The sequence below is a fragment of the Barbus barbus genome, assembly GCF_936440315.1.
Source record: "Barbus barbus genome assembly, chromosome: 19".
NCBI lineage: Eukaryota > Metazoa > Chordata > Actinopteri > Cypriniformes > Cyprinidae > Barbus > Barbus barbus.
Genome location: NC_136747.1, coordinates 17190553 through 17216937, shown reverse-complemented (window position 1 = coordinate 17216937; position 26385 = coordinate 17190553). Strand labels below are relative to the sequence as shown.

Sequence of the window (26385 nt, the reverse complement as noted above, 5' to 3'; positions counted from 1 at the left end):
GTAGACTGAGTACAGTAGAGACACTTTCTGCTTTTCATCACACAAAAACTAGATGCTGAAATTAAGTGATTTTTCACATGATATTTATTTTGCTTGTGTACTAAAATATCACAAATTGATAATAGCCATAATTAGTTTATATTTTCCACAATTAGCTCATAAGCACGAGGTGGATTTTTGTCTCAACTGTACCCAATGAGACACCCATTCTTAACGCTCTAAAGCTGGCTAACCATTTATTACAAATGTAATAAATTACAGTTTTAAATAATTACAGTTTAAAAATACATTTATTTGCTTTAATTCAGATTCAGTTAAACAAAATAGGAATAAATATTTAACACTAGAAAATATATGGCAAGCAGTAGAAATGTAAACATAACAGTAAAAATAACAATATACATACCAGTATATTCTATAACCCTACCCCTAAACCTATGCATCACTCAAATCTTTCTGCATTTTTACATTTTCAATCATTCTGTATGATTTATAAGCTTATTTCAACATGGGGACCTAAAAAATTATCCCATAAGGTTAGAATTTACTATTACTATACTTGTCAGGCCATTTGGTCCCTATACCAGTACACAAATAAAAACACAGCCTCTGTATGCATTTTATTTTCTATGATTGCATTGTTACTGCATACAGTACATAGCAACCTTAAGGGTGTCTCAACTGTACCCACTTTACCACCTTGTATATTTCTTAAAATGCTATGCAATCCTTTAAACACTCATGCTAGAAAATATGTCCATTAATAATAGACAGTTGAAATATCACAAATATCTTTTAACAGAATTTGCGTAGCATATGTGTGACTTTTCTCCTATTATCATAACACTGTACAACTAAACAGCATGTGAAGCAATAGGACACCAATCCGGGTACAGCGGATACAGCGTCTCAACTGTACCCCACTGACATGCTCGCACGTTTCTCTAGATTATAAAAAGACCTTGCATGGCACAATGTCATAAAATGTCTATTTTTAAGAGCACAGAGTAACGTTTGCAATGTGTGTTAAATTTAACAATCATTAAAGAATAATAAGCCATTCATTGTGGAAGGGACATGGTGAAATAATCTCACCCTCAAATCTCACGCTCAAAGTTGGCTCAACTTTTTCTTTTTTTTTTTACAGTGTGTACACGTCTCAAATGTACTCCGTCTACCCTATTTACAGTGCAGATAGCTTTTTTTATTATACTTAACAATGTGACAATAGCAGTCTAAATTAGAGGTTACACAGATCGACGTTAGAAAGCAAGTTTAAGAAAGATGCAAACATGTTTTCCTTGGCCATTATTCTGGTGGATGAAGCAGATGTTTGTACTTTTACCCACGCGGGTGTTACACAAAAGTTCCCCTGGTTTCTCCTCATGGAAGAAGAGTCAGTTTCGCAAACAGCACAGCATGGTTTTACATGCTTGCTGACCACAACAGCAGCTTGGTAACGTTTCCTTTACAAGGGTCTGGTAAAGTTATTTCTGAATTAAACTGTCGTTTTTTGTTTCCTTGAGAATGCGATCACAGCCAAAATTCTACAAGAAATATGGTCTCAAATACATATCCTTAATATTGAAAACAATGAATAATGGGTCCTGTATATTTTACCTTACCAAAAAAAACCAACAAAAAAAAAACTACAAGAATAAGAGAAGAAATGGAGCATTTTAAACTAAATCAACAAATCTGTCAAGAACATTTTTTAACCGGATTTCACTGTTTCATGTCATTAAATTTTAAGAAAGCATGTTTTTTGCATTAGTTTTTTTCATGAACCACAATAAAACAGGACTGCACTTTAAACTTTTAATCGAGCAAACCTTTACCAATACTTTCTGTTTATTGGCTACACATCATACAAACTGGGAATGTATCAAGTTTAGTCTATGAAAATGCAAATGACAATGCAATGTGAATGGTCACATTTCCTCACAAAAAAAAAAAAAAAAAAAAAGATAAAATACCACCACCATAAATACCTAAGTTAGCGGAAAAACGGATGTAAAAACTGGTCATTACTACACAAGATGATTTAATCAAATGTCAGATTTGTAAAAACTGGCCATCACTTTCAATGTAAAATTTTCTGGAAAAAAAGAAAAGAAAAGGTAACAAACAAACCTAAATACACCCGCTATAATCACCAAATCTATAACAATGTCAATAAAAGACACCTCTCTAGGGCCACAGACCTTTCTATCTGTAATGTCATAAAAGACCATCAAAACATGGCAACCTGCTCAGTGTAATACAAAACATGGTGCTGTTGTCAACATGAACCAAAAACTATTCAATCTGGAAAAAAAAAAAAAACATACTTTTAGCAAGTGAATATAGAAATTGAATTTTTAGCAATTCATGAATATGTAACGTTGATTGTAAGCTATTTGATTGACACAGCAAACACTAACATAATTAGGCAACATGTATATAAATAAGAAAAAGTCCAAAAAGGCACACTGATGAGCACAGTAACTTAAAGAAAAAAGATCTCCCCCAGATCTAAAACCTTCCAACGATTATGTATCAGTAATAGAAATCTATCAACAGTGTTGGAGTTACATTTTAAAGACACTGCTTTTGTTTTCCAAACTAAGGGATGATGTGGTAACCGATAGCATGCCACAAATGTGGTCTATAAATCTTAAATTGTATTTAACCTAGAAAATTCCATGAAAAGCCTCTTGGTTACTGCACAGAATGCTTCGTCAGTGAGGGATGTGATTGGCCCTCTGCAAAGGTTTGATAATTGGTAAACAGATGATTCATTTGGCCTCATATGCCATACATAAAATAAGAGACAAAATAACTGTTTTTGTTGTTAAAGAATTAATTTCTATGTAATATGACATATACATAGTTCGGCACACAAATGAAAAAGGAAAAGCACTGTTGTTATCTCTCTATTGCTTCAGAAGACCTGTGAAGTGTCTTTATGCATATATATGCGTTATTCATGAGCCCAAATGAAATACACAACACAGGATAATCAGAGGTATTGTGTGTAGTAGTCACAATAGATAAGGTAATAAAATACCCTCACATTTTCAGGAGTGTAAATTTACATGAATTGAAACCTTTTGGAAGCGAACAAAGTCTTCTGCAGGACAATATGTTGAAGAACAAACAGCTTGAAGATTTCAAAACACTCCTTATTTTTAACATGAAATGTGCATTGTGCGATATGCACTTGCATTAAATGTGACAAATTAAACATTTGTGTTTTTAAATAAAGCAACAAATTGGCATTGCTAAATAGTAGAAATGTAGAATTAAAAACAAAACAGGGCAAAAAGTTCAAGTCTTAATGGTGGCTTCACAGTTTGACTGTAACTGTAAGAGCCAAGAAACATTAGATTGATGCTTTCATGTATTTTCTTCTGCACATAAGCATTCCTTTTTCCTTTTCTGAAAGATACAACTATGTCAAAAATTCATTCATTTAATTTCCGTTCATTTGAACTTAAAAGAAAGAATGACTTTCCAATCTAATACAGATGCTTGAGCTTTCTCTCATGGCACCCACAGAAAGATTTCAAGAGATGGCCAAAGTGGCCTCGCTCGGATTGAAATTAAAACCTTTTAAGTCTTAAACGAGGTGGATCTTCCAGTGAAAATGACAGATTTACCTATGATGATGTATGTTAACTTCTCCAATCATTCAGCACGCATAAACCCCACCTCTTTCTTAATCGACTGCAATCAACAACAATGGATATAACCAAGACCCCACCTAACATTTTTTCATTTTCCAAATATCCATTTCATTACTGTTTTCCACAATATGGAATAAAATACCTGTTACTACTTCCATTTCATTGTGAGTTTAATACTTTGCAACATTCACTTATATAACCATGTTCTTATGCGCACAGAAATGGTTCTTATACAATTTCCACCCGATTACTCTCAACAGGTAGGCATGTAAACTTGCTCTTACTGTCTTTCTAATGTTAATGAATCCAGATTATTCTACATAAACATCCCTAAAATGATCAATTAGCATAATTAGTGCTCTAACCATCTCCATATAATTGCTTTTAAATACAAAATAAAGACCTTTTATATAGGCCTAACAACAGATTTTGATGCAGAACCCATTCCAGATCTAAAATGCATGTAATTTGTTAATGCTAAATCATTTTTGGGTCACTCAGCTGTTCAAATTTCCAATTCCGTATAAACTTTTCGGCTTAAACCATTTCATGTTTCTAAGGCCACCAGGACTGATTTTTACACACATACAGTTTTAATTGGTTCTAAATGTTGTTAAATGTAGAAAAAAAAAAAAAAAAAAATCGAAGTGCTAAGATATAAATGAATTTTGATTTCTGTGCAAAAAAATTCATACACACAAATACGGTTAATGAATGAGACCCACTCTTCTCTCATCTACTTTCATCAGCTTGAATCTGACCACAATTTCTTGTTTCTTCCACCAGATGCGGTGTAACACACAACCAAGACAAGTCCTGTCTAAGCCAAATGCACCTGGTTCACTCTACTCCATTTCTGAACAAGCAATTCTGCTTTCATTTAGTGTTTTGGCACAATAAGAGCACTCAGTTGGTAAACATAATTAGACTTTTTCCTCACACTAGGTGCACTTCTTCCTCCCACTCTAAGGAGAGGTCGGTTACCTGCGCATCCCGATCAGTACTGCTCTCCGGACAAACTGCGCTAGTGACATCTACACTGCCGCCCGAACCCTCCATGTCCGGCTCTGCTTTAGGAGGTTGTGCATCATCCACACATTCTAGCTCCAAAAGCTGCGATGCCAACACATCTGCGCTCTCTTTCATTAGTGATAGGGAACCCTGCTCAGGACTCCCCACCTCATTCTCCTCGTCCTGGGCTTTGGCAGGTTGTCCCTCTCCAAAAACGGGTGGCTCGGGACTGGCATCTGAGGTGGCTGAGGGAATCAGTGCAATGCTCTGTGGATTCATATCGTGGAACCAGGCCATAATGTTGCCAAGCAGGTTGGCATTGGTGGAAGGGTCCAGGCAGTCTGGGTCACTAGGGTTGAAGGCGTTACCCAAGGCATCAGGGTAGGAACTCATGTTAAAGGGTGTATAGTGGCTGGTAATGTTGCCCAGTCTCATAAGGCTGTCTCCCAGCTCCAGAAGCTCAGAGCTGCTCATGGAAGCTCGGGGGGGATCCACGGTATGGGGCGCAGAATCCAGTCTAGCGGGTAGAGAGGAACCACTGGCACCTACAGTGGCATCGTTACTGAGCACATCCTGAGGCTCAGGGTCCAAGGCCAGCCCGGACTCCTGTAGGGACAGCTGAATAGCCAACAATATATTGGGGTCATCTTCATCCAGAGACCCAAGTGCCTGAGGGATAAAAAGGGTTCAAATTCTCAATATATGCTTTTTGACTCATTTTTTTAGCTAAACCACCATTCAAATGTGTGGGTCAGTAAGATGCTTTTTAAAGAAATTAATTTTATTCAGCAAGCATGCATTAAAAAGTGACATTAAGACATTAATAATGTTACTAAGGATTTCTGTTTCAAATAAATGCTGCTTTTTAACCTTCAATTATCAAAGTCTGAAAAAAAATAAAAAAATAAAATGCATCACAGTTTCCACAAAAATATTAGGCAGCACAACGGTTTTTAACATTAATAAGAAATGTTTTTGGCATACAGTAAAATTTCACAATACTGTTTTACCATGCTTTTCATCAAATAAATGCAGCCTTGGTGAGCATAAGAGACTTTTTCACAAAAACATTAAAAAAATCCTAACAACCCCAAACTTTTCAGTGGCAGTGTGTTTTTAAATGTTGTTTCATGTTTAAATAGCATATAAAATGTTTTCTGGTTTATGAAAATGTATGAAATATTTTGTTTAATTTAGCAATTTTGTTTACTAAATTTAGATGCCATTTTATAGTAAATGACAAAAATGAAAAATATGAAATAGTAACTAAATTAGTTTATTCAAAATACAAAAATATGACTTAAACAAATAATAAATACAATTATAAATATATATATAGTATGTAACACATATAGTATGTAAACAAACTTTTATTTTGTATGCGATTAATCACGATTAATAATTTTCCAGCCCTAATCAGGTTAGAAAATCTTTAGATATAAATGGTATATTCACCGTGGAGATCCCATGCCTTTGTGTATAGCCTCCCTCCTCATGTGTTTCTGTAGACACAAATTGGACATACAGAAATTTCAAACTCTGTAACACCGACATAAAGCAGCTCTTTCAGTTATGTCTATCCTAACTTTATGTGGGGTCACTATCTCGGTCAGGAGCTTTACCTAAAGTGTTGTCATTGGAGTCATGTGGTTCAGGGGTGTTACTGCGGAGGCTGTGCAGTCTGAGAAGGTCTCCTCTACGCCTCTGCCTGTGTCTCCGTCTGTACTGGAAATCTGAGTATTCCTGCAGTAACCATCAACCTCAGTTTAATAGCAAAAATACATGACTTGTTGTCAAGGAGCAGTAATTAAGTAACGGATAGATCCTTAAAAAAAATGGACACTCTCGCAAGAATACTGATTGACTTCAATATTACAAGCAGTTAATAAAAGAGTTAATGAAATGATTATTTTAAAACTGTATCCTGCGTCTCTAATCCTTACTACTAATATGGATTAAAATAAAATAGAGTGGCCCTACAACATATTTGGACACTCAAGTCACACTTAAAAATTAATTGCTTGTAATTATATAACAAAATGTCTAACCACAGTTTTATTTTAAAACACTTTAAGCAAATTGTTTTAGAATTAAAAAAAAAAAAAAAAAAAACTTAACTACTGCAAGTATTTGGATATTTTCTGGTTGTAACGCTTTAGTTCAAATGTAGTAGTACATGTTCATGGTAAATACAATGAACTACACCGGTGGTTATTCTGCAAGACTGACAGCCTTATTTGTTTTTTAAAAGTCATTGAAAAAAAAAAAAAAAACAAGTTTAGAAGGCTGATGTTTGTTTTGAGAAAATATGTTCAGCACCATTTGTTTGCAGATGACTCTTAGTTTAATGTGTAATTATCCGTCGCAAAATAATTCATACTTTATGAATAACTGAGTGTCCAAATCCTTTTCCAGGACACTGTATTTAGGCATTAAAAATTTAAGAAACAAATATAAATATATATTAAAAAGCTAATATTATAATAATTTAGCATTTGTTATAAAGACTGAATGCAGATTATTTGCACAGGCAAACTGAATGCATAACAAAGCAACCTACAACAGTGTCCACATTTCAAGAACGGTGAAGTTGACCACAGGACAGGAATTCTGGTTTATTTAAGCATGTAGACTAAGTAACGGCATAGTCTTTAATCTGGAATATTCCAGGAGATGACCAGCCTTAACAGCTAAACACCAGATTACATTTATTCTGACAGCATCATATATATTATGTGATACTGGACATATGAATGACTATAAAATCGATGCTGCACCAAATTTTGTTAATGTAAGAATGTTTTGTTATTTTGTCTTCAGCAGTACCTGCGGCAGGCCTCCTGCATTGTAATTGCTCTCACGCTGTGCATTTGATCCCCGTACTGGGTGATTCCTCACCATCTTTGGACACAGAATGAGATTCGGTGACTGCTAGTACTTTACAACAACACACAACTCTCCTACATTATTACAAGGACATCGCAGAGAGTCAGTCTAGTCAGTTACAACTCTGGCTGGCTGTGTGAGCTTTGCAATAGCAGAGGTTAGTTAAAACAGAAAAAATATAAACACAGGAGCAGTAATTCAGTAGTACCTCAGGAGAGGCAAATCCAAGATACTCCCAATCCCACGTCCCACCAGCAAAACTGCAAAAAGAGGAAAAAAGTTCTGTGGCTGTAGGGTTTTATTTCTGTTAGTATAATATATTTTGAACATGGTACAAAGTAATATCAATGTATTATAACACCATCATAGTGTTCTTCAACAAGATGCAATATGACCATACAATAAGTTGTTGTTTCCTTTAGTACTAATACCATTTAATGATAACAATACACTTATTTAACATAATAGAAAATATGAATACTTATGGATGTCTTAATTTCTTTGCTGTCAAACATTAAACCACAGAGCTTATACTACATTTCAGCAGAAAACTGCAGGGAGATCTTACTTATAAAATACTTTTATTTTCAAAATGTATACTATTATACTGCACTAGTACACTAGCAAAAATGATAACCTGATAAAAATGGTGTAAATGGCAGCACAAGGATTTACCTGCGGCGGGGAGCCTCGGGAGAATCGTTTGGGGCGACACCTCGAGCCACAGAAGCCAAGAACTCCCGTTTCTTCTGCTGCACCAGATACGTGGCACTGATGATCTTATGGCGAGGGGTGCGGAGGTAAGGCCTATTCACCTTCTGAGCAAGGTCTTCGGTGACCATCTCTAAATCAGTCTGTGTATGTTGGAGAAAGATTAAACGCATCTGCATATTGTGCTAGAAAATGTTAAATGGAAACCAATCACACTGCGTTGTTTCTCTTAAGGTGGTGATGGCGCAGTGGATAAGACATATGCCTTTGGTGTGAGAGACCCGGGTTCGAATCCACTGTGAGACACCAATGTGTCCCTGAGCAAGACACTTAACCCGTAGTTGCTCCAGAGGCGTGCGACCTCTGACATATATAGCAATTGTAAGTCGCTTTGGATAAAAGCGTCAGCTAAATGAATAAATGTAAATGTAATGTAAATGTAAGAGGTGAATAGATATCGATCTCACTACCTGCATAAGTTCAAATATTTCTTTCTTTGTGCTTTTGGGCTCCAAGAAGAAACTATACGGATAAGAGCACTTAAGGATGCGTCGGGTCTTGAGAAGTTCATGCACACCATCCTCAATGAAAGTGGTGTCAGGTGGGACTCCTTCCCCTTGAAAAAGAGATATATTGACATTTTTACATATTTATTTGATGTAAAATACACCAGTTTATTAGAACATACTATCACACTTAAAACTAAAGTCATGTACAGTGGTAGATGTAAATTATGTTCCACTCACTTCCAATGAAAGCTTTGCTTAGTTGCTCCATCTTTTCTTTGGCGGTTTTCAGGAGTCGTTCTTCTAACTAATTTAAAAGAAGCACCTTTGATGAATGACTGACAACAAATAGTGAGCCAATCACTCAACTGGAACGTTTTTAAGACATTCATTACAGAAATATTCCCACCTGGTAACTGTGTTCATGATTCTTGTATCGTGTATAATAATGCATAAAACGGTCAAGTTCCTGAAAACTCTTGTGCTTTTTTTCTGCCTGCGAGGACACATTCATAAAAGCAAGAGTAACTTCATGATGGAAATTCAAGCTCATAACACGTAAACTCGGAACAAAAGCACAGAACATGTTTTGTTACTTTTTACACATGAGAAATATGAGCCTGGAAAGTAAATGTGAAGTGCTATTGACTAGCCCCATTCACAGTAGTGCACAAACAAATCACAAAAGATCCAAGTAAATGCATTTCTTGAATGGCTGCCATGTGTGTAAACTCATTTTAGGCGTGAGTACCTCCACAGTCATCTCCTTGGACTGTTCCTCCACCTGTTGGATGAGCTCGTAGCGCGTGCAGCGATAGTATCCTCCGGTAGAGGAGCTGTGTTTCTTCCATTCCTCAAGACAAATCCAGCAGAAATCATACTTGCACTGGAAAGAGATCCAGATGAGAAAGGAGAGCAAAACAGAACTAATCAAATACGTATGCAAGCACTAGAAATTGTTTTGAATTATACAATCAATTCCAACTGCTCTCATACATTCCAACTGTCTTCCCTTCCTTTTTATCAATAACATAAACCAGCAAGAAATTCCAATCGGCATGCGTGTTAATCAACGAAAAGAGTGTACGACCATGAAGCAAGTAGTACAAGACCCTTTACACGTACGTATATAGTCACCCAGGCACGGGAGCAAATTCAACATTTGTTTTGTGAGCGTGTGACGTTGCCTTTCCTCCACGACGTCACGTGCTGGTGGTGTAAATAGCTTCCCCTTCCCCCTGCCCTGCGCCTGTCACTCATAGCCTTAGTTAAGCCTTCATTAAGAAAATAACAGTGAGGCTATGGCCTCCACACTGCCTTTGTTCAAACACCTGCCTCTGACGTCAAAGGGCCGCTTTGCATCACACATGCATCTTGTGTCAGGGTCAAACACATACAAACACACTCATATGAAGTCTGTTAGAGATTTTATAATGGCGACTTTACATTATTTTGTACATTATAGCACAAATAGTATGCAAGTGCTCATTTAAATCCTGTGCTTTAGCTTAGAATTCAAATGCTCTAAAAATGACAATTGTCAAATTTGATTTGAATTTTTTTATCTGTTGAATACTAATTATATTGCAGTCCTTTCATTTGATTGGACAGGCAGTTTTCTAACAGTGCTGATATTTCTTATAACAATATTATTTCCTATAAATAAAAAAGCTGGTCATATTGTGTTGAAAATGCAATTTACTCAAAATTAATTGAGAAATTGTGTGAATTTTTTTTAAAAGCAATATATCTTGCTGCTGTACTGAACATCACAAAACTGCAAGTAAAATCTATTTATAAAAAAATATTAAATCTTAATTAAACTTTATTTACTTTCAATTAATTGATTAAATTGACGTTTTTAACATCAATGGATGCCCTCCTTTTTTTATAGTTAAAATCAAATGCCCTCATAGGGTAAAAATGTTTCTGGAGCTAAAAATTGGTTCTTAATAAATGTGCCATACATATGTGATTACCAACTTCTTCACTGATAGAATACATTTTTGAACATTTGACCTCATTAGTCCACTATGTATCAGCTGATAATCATCAGACAGTCACAATTTAGCGGGCTGACATTCGAATGACTGTCTTTTTTGTCCACATACACCATTCTGTACTGACCTTCGCGCACTGCATGTGATTACAGCCTTCATTTTTCTGGATGGGGGATTTGCAGTTGGCACAAGGTTTAGAATTGGTGAGTAGCCACAGGCAGTTGGCAGCATCTTCATAGGCTTCACTCACACCAGCCACTGTTCAGAGACAGAGAGGAGCTCAATATTAAAACCTACAGCAGCAAGTTGTATATCATGAACATACATTAAATAAAGGAACAGGTGAAGGTGCATATATTAAGCAAAGGTGCAGATTGAAAAGTTTGGAGCTCCTACATTCTTCAGGCTTCATTTCAGACACTTTCTGCAGCCACATCTTCCATGTCTCGCAGTCACAAGGTTCATGAGCATCACCAAGACACTCCCTGAGAAGAAACCCGAGAGATAAACATGAATAATGCTTTGATGGCATTTTCCAGGATGAACGTTAAGATGGTGATCTCATGAAACCTCTAAGGAACATGACTGTATCAGAGTAGCGGTTTCCTTATGGGAGGAAAACGCTTTAAGCGTAATGAAACACGTTACCTTCTTATTCTGGACTCATCTGCTTGTCTATACATCGTATGCTTTATAAATAATGTGTTTATTGAGTTTGGTCTTTTAAAAACACTGTTTTAATGCATTAAGCCACATTAAGCATTTTCAAATGTCCCGCCGGAAGTGCCGCTGCTTCCTTTTACACTGAAATGCCTTCCGTTTACACTGAAAAGTTCAAGCACATCCTCATATGAAATCACTTGCATATACATATATACACGTGTATGCGGGCATCGAGTTTATATGCATGTCCGAGTGTTTATAGGTGTATATGCATGGATCAAGTTTATATGTATATGTGAGTATGTATAGGTGTCTGCATGCAGCGAGTTTATATGTATGTGCGTGTGTTGTTGTGGGTGTATATGCATGGATCGTGTTTGTATGTATTAGCGAGTGTCTACAAGTGCATGCATGCGTCAAGTTTATATGTATACGCAAGTTATTCACAAGTGTATATGCATTCATTACTAACATAATATGTATTGGTACGGATTTCATATTAGTGTGCACGTGTATTTCATATATATATATATATATATATCTAGAACATCCAATAGTATACACGTATACGTGAGTAATTTATAGGTGTATGCACGTGTTTTATGTATGTATTGATAAGCGAAGTTTGATTTAAATCCTACGTGGCGCCTCATACACACACACATACACACACATATACACACAACACACACACATATATATATCTTTATCTTTATATATATATATATATATATATATATATATATATATATATATATCTTTAATATTAATATCTTTATTTTGTTTTTAAGTGTTTTACTGCATTTTGCAAAAATAAATGATTGTATTACAGTAATGAGAATCAAATCACCACACATTATAATAGGCATTTCAAAACTCAAAAAAATGCAAAGACATATTATTAGTAATGCAAGGGAAAAAGAAATGTACTCAACTGATATTAAAATACTGTCAAGCATTAAAAAAACTCACAATTATCAAATCTTTTGATTTTTGAGTACTAATATGTATAATTTAGAGATTAGAAATTTAGATATTTAGAGATCATTTTTGAGATGTACTTTTTAGCTGTTGTACCCCAGACACAGCTTTGCACCTTTTTTTCTGAGTGTGTAAATAAAGGAAACAGCTGGTTAACGTACCAGCAGAAGAGATGGCCTTTGCCACAGTCTACAGCGGGGGCTTTGAGCAAGGGGAAGCTCAGAGAGTCAGAGGCTCCAGGGCCTGGCCTAGTCAGTCGTACGGCTCTTTCACATCTGGCTACGGGGCACCAGCGAATGGCAGGATTATTATCCACAAAAGCCTGATGATGGAAAAGAAATGTGTTTAAACTTCCTCTTTGTTTTGGATGACGTAAATGACCCAATATCCAAAACCAATTTTAATCTGTAAATCAACCAAATCAAATAGATGTGATATTTACCCAACAATCAAACAGTTGACTTCTGAGCACGTGTTTACCAAAGCTTTTTTTTGCTCAAACAAACACTGGCATAAACTCAACCAACAGCAGGATGCTGTCAGCATTTGATTCAAAGCCAACGTCAGACAGTCTATGATAAGAAAAATAAAACGGCAGCTTTGAAATGGTTTCTGGTGCTTTGTGAGCTGCAATTGTACCTTAATGTCAAACAGCAGGTAGCGCTTATCCATCTCTCGGGAGACAACACTTTCAATGACCTCCACAGGAACCAGCTGGAAGCAGTCGTAAGCAGGGCAAAAGATGTTATGCGCTTCCCCTTCTTGGATCTTCAGATTCAAAAACCTGACATCCAGACAAACAGTGTTCAAAGACTGTGAATACATGGATCATAAACAACCAGCAATATAGTGCTGGATATGGATGTTTTTTTGTTTTTTTTTAGCTGATGTGGATTTTCCTATTCATTTTATCCACAGGATTTTAAAAATGTCATAAAACATCAAAAGTTTTTTTTTTGAGGGAAAGAACTACTCATCACATGAAGCATTGCAAATGCTATAAACAAACAGGTAATGGTAAAATACCTATCTGAAATATTCAATAACTACAAGTATAAAAAACAATATATTTGATATTATAGCTATTCCATTTAGAAACTTATTCCAGTACATACACTACCGTTTGGAGTCTGAAATATTTCCAAATGTGAAATTTCTTATGCTTTCCAAGGCCATATTTATTTGATCAAAAAACAGTATTATAACAGTATTATATTTGTTATAACTGAAAACAACTTTTCTAGATGCTATTTTAATATTTTAAATGTAATTTATTCCTGTGATAGCAACGTTGAATTTTCAGCATCTTTACTCTAGTCTTCAGTGTCACATGGTCCTTCAGAAATCATTCAATATGCTGATTTTGCACTCAAGAAACTTTTCTGAAAGGAGTTGTGCTACAAAATGTTTTGTGGAAACCGAGATGGATTTTGTTCAGGATTTTTTGATGAATAAAAAGTTGAAAACATCCATGTTTATTTCAATTTGAAATCTTTTGTAATGTTACCAATTTCTTTACCGTCACTAATGATCAATTTAATGCATTCTTGTCAAATTAATGCATGTACAGTGGGGGGGGGGGGGGGGGTATTTGATCTCCTGCTGATTTTGTATGTTTGCCCACTGACAAAGAAATTATCACTCTATAATTTTAATGGTAGGTTTATTTGAACAGTGAGAGACAGAACAACAACAACAACAAAAATCCAGAAAAACATTTTTAAAAAAAAGTTATAAATTGATTTGCATTTTAATGAGTCAAATAAGTAGTTGACCCCTTCGCAAAACATGACTTAGTACTTGGTGGCAAAACCCTTGTTGGCAATCACAGAGGTCAGAGGTTTCTTGTAGTTGGCCACCAGGTTTGCACACATCTCAGGAGGGATTTTGTCCCACTCCACTTTGCAGATCTTCTCCAAGTCATTAAGGTTTCAAGGCTGACGTTTGGCAACTCGAACCTTCAAGGGTTACTCTACAGATTTTCTATGGGATTAAGGCCTGGAGACTGGCTAGGCCACTCCAGGACCTTAATGTGCTTCTTCTTGAGCCACTCCTTTGTTGCCTTGGCCGTGTGTTTTGGGTTATTGTCATGCTGGAATACCCATCCACGACCCATTTTCAATGTCCATCGTCCCTTTGATGCGGTGCAGTTGTCCTGTCCCCTTAGCAGAAAAACACCCCCAAAGCATAATGTTTCCACCTCCATGGTCATAGGCAGCTTTCCTCCTCCTCCAAACACGACAAGTTGAGTGGATGCCAAAGAGCTCAATTTGTTCTCATCTGACCACAACACTTTCACCCATCATTCAGATGTTCATTGCAAACTTCAGACGGGCCTGTACATGTGCTTTCTTGAACAGGGGGACCTTGCAGGCGCTGCAGGATATCAGTCCTTCTCGGCGTAGTCTGTACCAATTGTTTTCTTGGTGACTATGGTCCAAGCTGCCTTGAGATCATTGACAAGATCCTTCCATGTAGTTCTGGGCTGATTCCTCACCGTTCTCATGATCATTGAAACTCCACGAGGTGAGATCTTGCATGGAGCCCCAGATCGAGGGAGATTGACAGTTATTTTGTTTCTCTTCCATTTGCGAATAATCGCACCAACTGTTGTCACCTTCTCAACAAGCTGCCTGGAGATGGTCTTGTAGCCCATTCCAGCCTTGTGTAGGTCTACAATCTTGTCCCTGACATCCTTGGACAGCTCTTTGGTCTTGGCCGTGGTGGAGAGTTTGGAATCTGATTGATTGTTTCTGGGGACAGGTGTCTTTTCTACAGGTAACAAACTGAGATTAGGAGCAATCTCTTTAAGAGAGTGCTTCTAATCTCAGCTCCTTAGATGTATAAAAGACACCTGGGAGCCAGAAATCTTGCTGATTGATAGGGGATCAAATACTTATTTGACTCATTAAAATGCAAATCAATTTATAAATTTTTTTAAATGCATTTTTTTGTTGTTATTCTGTATCTCACTGTTAAAATAAACATACCATTAAAATTATAGACTGATCATTACTTTATCAGTGGGCAAACGTACAAAATCAGCAGGGGATCAAATCATTTTTTTCCCCACTGTATTTAAAAAAAAAAAAGAATCTCACTGACACCAGACTTGGTGCAAGTAGTTACCTGTAATGGATGCATTATTAAAATATCTGATATGATCTGATCTTGTGCATTAAACAAAACTTATATTTCATTCCTTACCCTTCCCAGCATGCCCTGCAGAACTCGTGCCCACACGACATATCCACAGGGTCCTCAAACACAGATATGTTGCACATGCAAATCCCACACTACATGGGCATAAGGAACATTGAACAGACTGTGTCAATATTCTTTTTAGTATTTGTACATTGAATGATAAAGAACGTGGATCATAACGTCATGCATGGCGATTAATCTAACCAGGGCAAGGCCATCAGTAGGAGACAGGCTGATCTCATCAGGGGAGGTGACAGAGGAGCGAGTTGTTCTCGGGGTTCTAGGAGAAGGCAGAGTGTCCCAAGCATTGTAGCCACTCGGTGGGGGAGTTGGCATCTGAACACCTGAGCGCTGGCAGCAGTCCTCCGCATTAGACATCCAGTCTTCTAGAAGTTTTTCCCTGTCCCAATCTGTTTAGCAAAAAGGTGGTTTAAACGTACTGACATTAATAAGTTCCTCTAATGCAGTGTTTCTAAACATTTTTTACTAGAAGGCAACCATTGTCCAACACAATGTTTAAATAAAGTTTTAATAAAAACTGTAAAAATGTTCCTGAGTCCCTCTTGCAAAATAAGTGTGAACAGGAACCTGGTTGCATAGCGCCTGTTTAGGACATGCAGCAGTTGCCAGCTATATAATATTCTAAGAGAATTCTGCAATTTGCAATGTCACTTTTCGAAAAAATACTGAAACCACCTTCCATCTCTTTGAATGTTGAATGTGAAATTTGTGCCAAATACTTCAGTAAAGATTAAGCATGGAATGTTCTGGTTTGCCCAGTAATGAAGACGAGCCAAACCCTTTTGCTTGTAATATCTTCAAGAATAAAGGATCCTGGATATTGGCCAAATATGGCACATTTCTTTAATTGATCAAATGGACCAGTTGGCACAGTGACAGCCCTCTGCAATATATTACCTTTTCATCTTTAATGTTATACAAATACGTACTGCAGCAAAACTATGGTAGAGGGATATTTATACATATTGCACGTACTCTAAAGTATTTGAGCACAGTAAGACTATTAAGTCAGAGACTTTTTATGTGTTCACAAAATCTAAAAGATTTTACCCAACTACCACAGGATTCACTTGTGATGTCAATTATTGTAAAACAAAATGTAGCATATACACCCAGTGATATCATTGGCTGAGTGGAATTGTTTGCTGCAGTAAATTCATACCGTGAGCTCGCAGCAGGGCCTCAGCTGTGAAGAGAGGAGCCTGCAGCATATCCGCCGTCTCCACTATCAACATGTCTTTCAACCGACGCAAGTCTTGCAGTGTCAATCCCTCATATGGCTGGAGAGAAAAAGAAGAGAGAATGACAGGTTTGGGAGAGAGAGGGATAAAGATGAAAAGTGTATAGGAAAGAGGGTGTAAATGGAGAAGTGATGGAAAGAGAACTAATAAAGGTTTTCCTTTTAAATTTCTATATTGCTCAGCCTGTCTGGAGCAGCAAAACGAAGCAATCATGAGTCTGCTGCTGGCAGTTGGGTCTATCCTCTTTCAACTGGTGCCCTATCCTTTGACATGACATTACCAAGTTATGATTTATCTTGAGCTCACTTCCTCAGCACACAGCTATGACTAATGAAATAACGGTGTACTCTTACACGCACAGTCAAAGTTAGTTTCTCCATTTGTAGGCCTGCAAACCTCTGCCTATATTATATTTTGGGCTATGAATTGATTAACAAATTTAACAAACAGAACAATATAATTAAGTTAATTACAAGATATGCTATTACATAACTTGCAAATAACTGCATAAATCAATATTTGCTGAGAAAAACTTGCACAGGAAGATATATTAAAAAAGGAAGATATATTATAAGAAAGTTCAAAAGAACATTTATTTGAAATGAAACTCTTTTGTAACATTATAAATGTATTTCCTGTCATTTTGGAGCAATATAATGCATCCCTGCTGAATAAAAATTAATTTCTTTTTTTTTAAAAAGACTTAGATGCAAAAGCCTCTAAGTGCCATCTCAAATTCTCTTTAAAAATGAGCATTTCTCATCATTTGAAATTGCTGAATATACACATAGGAGTCTGATAAAAATGCTAATTTTAGAAGAAAATTTCAAATGGCACTTAGAGGCACTGTATGTAATTTATTTATATATTTACTACTTTATAAAAAATAAATGCTTAAACATCTAAATTCAGAAAACAGTTTTTAACACAGCCATACCTCTCGTCGGTCGAGGGCAGCATACTCTGCTTCTATCTCCTGAGCTCCAGCATCCTGAGAAAAGACCATCTGAGACTCCAGACTGAGCGCCAGCTCCTTGTGATGCTGTTTCTCTGCACAGTCACACGGCGTCTCCCTGTCCTCGTTCTCCACGAACAAATCTGCATTTTTCTTCACTAATAACTGTAAAACACAAGACTAACCCTTAGTTAGTCCTACAGTGAAACCAGAAAAGCAATCTTGCATGGTCATGGAGTTTGGCCGAACGCTAAACAGTCTAACAGAGCTGAATCTGAACTGAGGCTTTGCATTTAATCAATTGAAAATACAATAAATACATACACAAGGCCTGAACTACATAAGAAAAAAAAAAACAATCTTGTTACCTCAACACAGTTCTTCATGCCAGCCGCCGCCGCGTAGTGCAGGCAGGTGCTCTTTTTGTTGTCGGTGGCATTGACATTGGCTCTCTCATACTCGCCCTGGTCCAGCTTGGCTCCGGTCCACTGCAGGATCATCTGGAGGCACTCAGCCCGCTTCTGTTCATCCTCCTGGGGCCGGCTGATCCGCGGCTGCAGCGCCCCCTCACTCAGAAGGATCTGCGGGCCCATGCACAGCAGGTGCAACGCAGTCTCATTGTGAACGTTGCACTTGTTGGGGTTGCCATCTTTGGAGAAAAGGAAAGACCTGCAGAATAGGAACTCGACTGTAAATCAGAATTACATTTAAGAATACAAATTACAACAGCAAAACACAAACAGTAAATGTTATGAAACTAAATGCAAAAAAAACTGTAGCTTAGAGTAGTTTTTGTACATATTCATTTTGATTTAGACTTGATTCTTTAATGAATCATTTAGACTGATCCGTAAATAGCTTCATCTTGTTCATTGAAAACAGACTAAAAAGAACAAATCATTTAAAAATCAGGCATCACTATAGCTTATACAAGCTACACAAAAAGCTCTACACAAAAGCAGCATCTCCTGAAATTAGATGATCATAATTAGAAAAATGTATATGAACTATAGAACATTTCAGGGATTAAGATTTTATTAGAGCTCATGACTTTTTAAGGCCTGAAAAACTAAGTAAGGCAGGCACATACATTTTTAACTTGAATGTGTGAGGCTTCCAGTTATTTTAGCTGTACGAAAACAGTCCAATATGCATCTCGATATTGCAAACCATGATTGGTTATCATACCATTTTAATTTATTATTATAACTATTTATTATTTATTTAATTTATAGTCATAAACACAGTAGCAAAAATATGGATGAAAACAAAAACAACATTTTTACTGTTTACTGCACTGTTATTCTTCCATTTACTTACCTATAATAGCAAAGGCATCAGAAGTTCATTCACAGGAAATAGCTTATTTCTGCGTTGAACAATGAGTTGAATAGAATGACATCCAGTTATCAACACTGGTTGATTTTGCATGCTCAGAGCCTTAAGGGTGCCAAGGTTTTGCACCATAACGGTTAACACTTCGTGGTTTATGCCATGTTGTATTGCCCAATCAGCATCCAAGACTAGAAGTGTCTTATATATTGATTTTATAAGTCTAATTAAAACACCACAGGCGGTATGTAAAGATGACCTTTGTATTCTTCTCATAGATATTGCTTCAAGCAATAAAGGAAAGCTAGTGGCGGCATCTCAAAATTTCATAATATATGAGGGTGAGTTAGGATCATAACAATATTAACAATAAAAATGGCATGACAGTTCAATACAGCTGGAGCCCTCGATGTCTCCCTGCCTGGAGATAATTAGGAAGACTAATATCATTTTCAGGCGATTAAATGTGGGAGCTTCAAAGTAATTGACAACAGGTTTGAAATACACCATAGAATGGACTCAGAAAAATGTACAACCTTATCAGCTTTAAGATTGAATTTAGAAGTTGCATTCAGCAGGCTTTAATGCCTTTCAGTGGAAATGACTCAGCGAGTTGTTCTGGGAAGTCTGTGATGTGAATCTGGCAATCTGAGTTTATTAGTTGATGCAGCTGAAAACAACAGCTCTAACTCCCAGCATTCCCCTAACCCTGCTCTCCAACTGCAACTGCACCTGAGAGGCCAGAAAGACTGGTTGAACTACCATGAAATTGACATGGACACCTGTTAACTACATGACTGTTAAATCTACTGAGATGTAACAATAGAACATCAGTGCAATAATGCTGTAACCACATCATGAAATGCAAAGCCAAGCATTTACGGTGGAATGACACCAACATCCAAGGATAATATCTAGACAAACAGGTGAAAGACATCTTGTACTTTGTTCTGCTGTATGCTAGCTGATTAAAGTTTGATCATTATAAAAACAAGACCACACAAAGGGTATACATACGTTAGGCCAGATGCCAGAGTACGTTGCATTTGGCCACATTTGGCTTCAAACATTCTGGGTGTAGTCTAGACTGGCAGGCTGTTTTTCCAAGAATCAGTAGCAGCCACAAAGTAAATCAAAAGTCCAGTTACAAAATACAGAACTCTGGTATTAGCTTTTCGGTAAATAACCACTTCAAACTGGCCGTTACAGCTTGGGTGGTGGTTCTAGCTAGGATGTTTGTAGTTTTGTCAAGTTGTCAACATCTTTGTTTTCAACTAGGACATGTGTAGAATAGCATTTTTTGACCTTGCAAGCTCTAATTTGACTGGCTGATTTTAAGCAACTTCGAGGTAAAGTCTGCCTGGAAACAACCCTCTGTGCTGTACAAACTTTCAGTTCAAGCTTATTTTTTGTGGTATGATCTGTAAATCTGCATATAACCAGCACAGGAGAACACTTAACATGTAGGTCACTTTTAAATGTCAATCAGATGCTCTTTTTCTGTCCATTACACCAGAATAAGCTACAATGTGGGCTAGAAATCATGGTCAAAGGTAAAGATATGACACTATACAGATCAACTTATATTCTGCCTTTTACAATAAACTTGATGTATCAGAATGAGAAGCAATCAGGCTGTGAAATCATTGAGGTTACTAGTAGTGTGCTCCAACATGCTGTAAAATGAAAAGAGGAGCGTGAAAAGGAAAGAGGAGGGACAGAGAGCCCTCGGTAGCTAGCTGTCCAAGCTGGTAATTACCAACCATTTTCTCAGAGGGGTGCATTAACAACACGAAGTCAGAGTTGGCTTCATGGCTGCAAGTGGTCTTGACTCAAATACCAAGCAATGGAATTGAACAACCATGCAAAAATAACCTTGCATCGCATAAAAACACCTCGGGCTCCACATAAGCTTCCCATTCCATGCATATTTGCTTTAGGTCCTGTCTGTTAGGGGCCAACATGGGAAGGTTATTCAGTGTTTGTTTTTTTGTTCTCCCTGAAGCAACAAACCTCTAAAAATGCTGCTGTGCTGTCTGGATTTTCCCATTACATCAATAAAAGTCTAACAATCTTACTTTTCTTTGTTAGGATACATATTAAAATTAGGCTAAATGTGTTCATATGTTTTGCCGTGACGCATACAATACTGTTCAGAAGTTTGGGGTCAGCAAGTTTTTGAAAAAAGTCTCATAAAAAAAAAAAAACACACAGCAAAACTTATATTTTTACTGCCACTTGTTTCAACCGCAACATGATCAGTAGAGGATAATGCTTGTTTTTGAGTGCCCAATCATTCACCGGTTCCTACCTGATGAGGCGTGTCATGGCATGGCGTGAGGCATAGTGCAGGGGTGTGTTGTGTTGATAGGGCTCCCCATAAGATGCGTTGGGCTCCAGAGCCTCTTTAAATTGGGGGTTGCTCTCATAAAGCTGGCAAGCCAGGACTTCGTCTCCACTGATAAGTGCTTTACGAAACTTGGTGGCGGTATTCCCCATGGTAGGAGCTATGGTGGGAGCCGCAGAGCGGCCCACATTAAGTTTTCAGCACTCAGCCAGCGTGAGAGTGGATGGGTCGCATACCGCAAGTCCTGTAAACACATCAACACGATCACATTGTCTGGAATCTGTTATCCACTGTGTTACATCACGGAATGTAAAATCAATGTGGAAAATCAACATCACCATATTGCAATCTCTTTAAAAAAATTTGACACCAAAAAATCAGGTTTTGCTCCTAATGTGATAAATAATCTCTATGCCCATCACTAGTCCATTACCTTCCCCTCAAAGCTTGACTCAAAAATAGTGTTAGGCTTAAATCTGAGGTGTAAATTTACCACAAGCATTTCAACTGGAAAAGCTAAATATCTTGCACAAAAATAAGACAGATCAGATCCATCAATAATCGTTCTGGACTCTGAAACTAATCTATAAAGTCTAAACATTTCTTTACAGGTGACACCGCCGATCAATGAAATTGACTGTTGGGTTTGCACTTGTTTTGATATTGCCCACGTGTTTACACATTTCTTTGAATTCAACCAACAAATGGCTTAATTTTGGGCTATTGAAACTTAGGATAGTATGAAGGTCTTGAGGAGCATTTTAAAAAAATGTAACTTTTGACTTGAGCACTGAGTTTTTAGAAAGCGGTGTCATGTGCAAGACACTGTAAAAGATGCTCTCAATGGTCAAACACATCCATCTACCATATGTTGACATAGAAAAACAGTGGAAAAGCAACACAAACATGCTCTGCTTTGTAACATATTAAACCGTTAATAATTATACAGTTCAGATTTGAATATCACACCCATACACGCTACTGTGCTCTTGTGCGAAAAATAAACAAGCTACCATCCAACTCGCATAACTATTTTATGGAAATCCCTAACGTAAAAAAAACAAAAAAAAAACAGTCTGCTTGACAAAATGCTAATTTGCATATGACCATATTGTGCAAATAACAATCTTGCACAGGTGTCCTTATCTGATCTTATCGTTACCCATTTTTTCTAAACATTTACATCAGATAAAATGGCTGTGCCTATTTTTGATAAAAAAAAAAAAAAAAGTATGAGTGCACTAAAAAAAGAAACCTTTTTAAAAGGTTACATGACCTAAGGGATCTATAACGTTTCATCAGCAAAACAATCCAGTATGCATCATATCATGCTCTAATAAATCTGCTTGAGAGGGTTGTGGGAGAGTAGAGGGCGGCAGCAGGTGCACTGATCGGGCATGAGTGAGTGGGAGCTGGGTGTTCGACCCGGTTTTTTTAGGTCATACTGTATTGTTCTTTTCCGCATCATTTCACATCTCACTCGCATTCAACAAAAATGTCTGTGGAGTTACATCAGAAACAAAGCACATTTTAGAACTCATATATAAACATGTGGTCGAAAGGCTCATTTTCAGGTGGGACGTCTGAGAATGCAGAACAGATTAATTAAGAGCAGCACTTGGCAGGCACACAAAGAGAGGGAAACGTTTCTGTTCCACAACCTTCCCCCACACTAGAGCTCAATCATTAAACATACTGTGTGTCCATTAATGGAAAAACTCCATTTGCATTTATTTTACAGGCAGTGGGCTACTTTCAAACAATGCAGGCTTTGTGTTAAAAGATGATCCTCATCTGCCATTTTCACTTTTAACAATGTCTGAAACTCCAGGCTAATTAATTGCCATGGCAGACAAGAACAGCATGCAGTAACCTGACATTTAAAGTGACAGTACTAAACCTTTACTATTATCTTTGGACGACAAAATGAGAAATGTGAAGGACTGACAGTCTCAGAGAATATCCACCTTCATAGCATGGTTACGCTTTATATCGGGTGGCTTCAACTACTATGTATATACTAATTATAATATACACACATGTTGGTTCATGGTCATTACATTTAAAGGACTCTCATTAAATTAACATTTGTAGTTACGCTTAACTTTACCCCTACAGTAATCCTTAATCTTTTTTTAACCCTATCCTTACTCCTAAAAGCAATCCATACCTCAAACTTGTGGGGATTTTCCAGAACAACATGTAGATAGCAAATCCATAGTCTAGTAGTATGTATATTGTTAGTAGATAGCAGTAAAGTGTGACCCACTGCATATTTAACAAATGGCTAACATGCTGCACAACATCTCCTTTTGTGTTCTTCGAAAGAAAGAAAGTCATGCGGGTTTGCAACAGCATGAGGGTGAATAAACGATGACATAACCTTCTCTTTGAGTGAACTGCCCCTTTAAAAATACACAAAACGTCAACATGGTGACAAGCTAAACACATAAAACACATTACAGACGTTGTTTACAGATTGTTTACTGGTGTCAAAAAGAAAGCAGTTGCTTGTAATATTCTAACAGACACAAAAGATTGATTTTCATGTAAGCCATCACAAAGCATGGAGATAAACGCTGCATACTAGTTCTGTGACTTGCTCATTTGTGTTCAGTGGTTTCTCTCTGGTAGCTACATTTCTCAAGAAGCATTTCCAACAATTCTCTAAGAATAAAACTGGGCAGATCATTCAACAAACGCTTATTGAACCTCTGCATGTAGTTTTTCAAGGATGTTTTGACAACTAATCAGCATCATCAGTTCAGTTCACCAGTACCGGTCTATAACTGACAGACCCCTTGCATTAAAGCCATCGACCAACAAACACATGTTTGACAAAAGCAGAGCTTTAATTTTCCACACTCCTAAGCTGGTCAAGCGGAGATTTCGACACCAAGGCGTGTTGACATGAGCGATCAACACAAACATTCACACACGTACCTCATCACTGATTTGGATGTATCCATTAAGCGTTGGCACATCAAATGACCAGAACAAGCTGCTTGTCAAAAGCTTAGATCAACATTGTTATCGGACGGCAGACCTTCGATCATGTCAGAGATTATATAAAAATAAATGATAAAGAAGTGTATAATCATAGGGGTGGTGCTCGTTCCTGTGTTGCTGGTCATGCTCTCATTTCATAGGACAATAATCTGCGTCTCCTTCGCGGTGTTAACGGTAGATGAAGGACCGAGTCTAAGAGCCACTCACTGCCACCTACCGACAAGAATGAGGCACAGTATAATATTATCTAGGTCCACTCAGTATCTTGAACATTTGAAACGAGTCTAGTAGCTTTGTAAATAAATTAATTTTATTACTTTTTTTTTTTTTTTAATAAACAACTATGTTATATACATCAGCAAAATACAAACCTGAAATACATAGGCTAAATAAATAACTTAAAAATAATAAATAAAAATAAATTGCTTTTAATACTTTTTAAAATTAGTCCTGAATTTATTCTGTATTGTTAGTTTTTCATTCCTTTCTGTATTTAATATATTCAATTAATTATTTTCTTTAGTATTTTCTTGATTTTTAACTTTATTTTAGTCTGTATTATTAATGCACAATTAGTAAAGCAATAATAAACCGTTTAAATGTTATGTGGTAGCTGTATGTATATTATGTTCACGTGAAACCCAGTCTGCTTTGTTTTTTTAGTTTTTTTCTCAAAACTCTGCGTACAATACATTAATAGCTTTAGATCACTCAAGCACAAAAGAACATTTTGGTCACAAATGTGAGTAAAAGTAACGCATTTGCGCCACCTAAAGGATAATATCGACTCTGTCATTTAAATTTCAGTTTATTGCGCGATAAGTAGATTCTGAAGAAATACGAGGTGAATCAATCTGGGTATTTTGATATTTAAAGAGATGGCACTGAATCGATGTTATGCATTTGTCAAATGATTTTGATGAAAGACAGTGTCTTTCCCTTTAATTTACAGGCAGTTTTATAGGCCTACATTCTTTAATTAGGGCACATTTTTGATCACTTTGATTTCAGCACTATTTCAAGCAGCAGTCAAAACAGGTCACCCGTTGACGAGAGCAGTTCTGCTCCAGCTAGATTACTTCCTTTAGGATTTGTGCACATTTTGACCCCCTTGGACCTTTATATAAATTGAAGTTGATTACACCCTAGAACAGGGGTGGGCAAACTCGGCCCTTCCAGGCCACTTTCCTTCAGAGTTTAGCTCCAACCCTAATCAAACACACTGAACCAGCTAATCATTGTCTTCAACACTACTAGAAGGCTACAGGCAGGTGAGTTTTATCAGGGTTGGAGCAAATCTCTGCAGGAAAGTGGCCTGGAAGGGCCAAGTTTGCCCATCACTGCCCTAGACAGTGCGCAAGACCTTGATGCTGAGAATGTCTTGTTCAATTGAAGTTCTCAAATTGATCTACATCACATGAAAATGATTAAAGTAGCATTATCAATAACATGCAGGACTGCTTTGCTGTGATTTGCATCATTTATTTCACATACAGGTGTTTCAGTAAAGTTTCTGAAGAACCAATTGTCCTTCAGTACACTTCAAATAAAAAGACAACGACAAAAGAACATGACAGCTTTTTTAAACGAGCACAAATGACAAAACAAAAACCAACAACAAAATACAACTCAGGTGGACATAAACTGATACATTCACTGTTAAACCCAAAGATATTGCCAGTTTCTTCTGACCGACTTGTGCCTGGCATGCCCACGATTCATACAATAAACATTCAAGCCACAGGGCATACAGGAAACCTGTCTGAAGCTAAGAAATTATTCTAACTAATAATAAGGAATAATGCCAATTATAAAAGAGGGGATCATAAGAGTTATGAAAACATGGAAGT

At 37.0% G+C, this 26385-nt stretch overlaps 1 protein-coding gene across 1 annotated transcript; it reads right to left on the bottom strand.

The window, feature by feature from the left end:
• Positions 1-1805: 1805 nt before the first annotated feature.
• On the bottom strand, positions 1806-24702 carry LOC306885648 (ankyrin repeat and IBR domain-containing protein 1-like). The gene is made up of 21 exons (XM_079442317.1): positions 24470-24702; positions 21491-21770; positions 18216-18516; positions 17830-18012; positions 16814-16931; positions 15835-16040; positions 15634-15722; positions 13066-13210; positions 12588-12748; positions 11179-11267; positions 10910-11040; positions 9534-9668; positions 9192-9278; positions 9023-9089; positions 8747-8892; positions 8241-8419; positions 7774-7825; positions 7506-7580; positions 6302-6422; positions 6135-6181; positions 1806-5348 (listed from the first exon to the last, which is right to left on the bottom strand). The coding sequence occupies exons 2-21, from the start codon at positions 21676-21678 to the stop codon at positions 4605-4607; spliced, it is 3264 nt and encodes a 1087-aa protein (XP_079298443.1). The 5' UTR covers positions 21679-21770; positions 24470-24702; the 3' UTR covers positions 1806-4604.
• Between the last annotated feature and the right edge of the window lie 1683 nt (positions 24703-26385).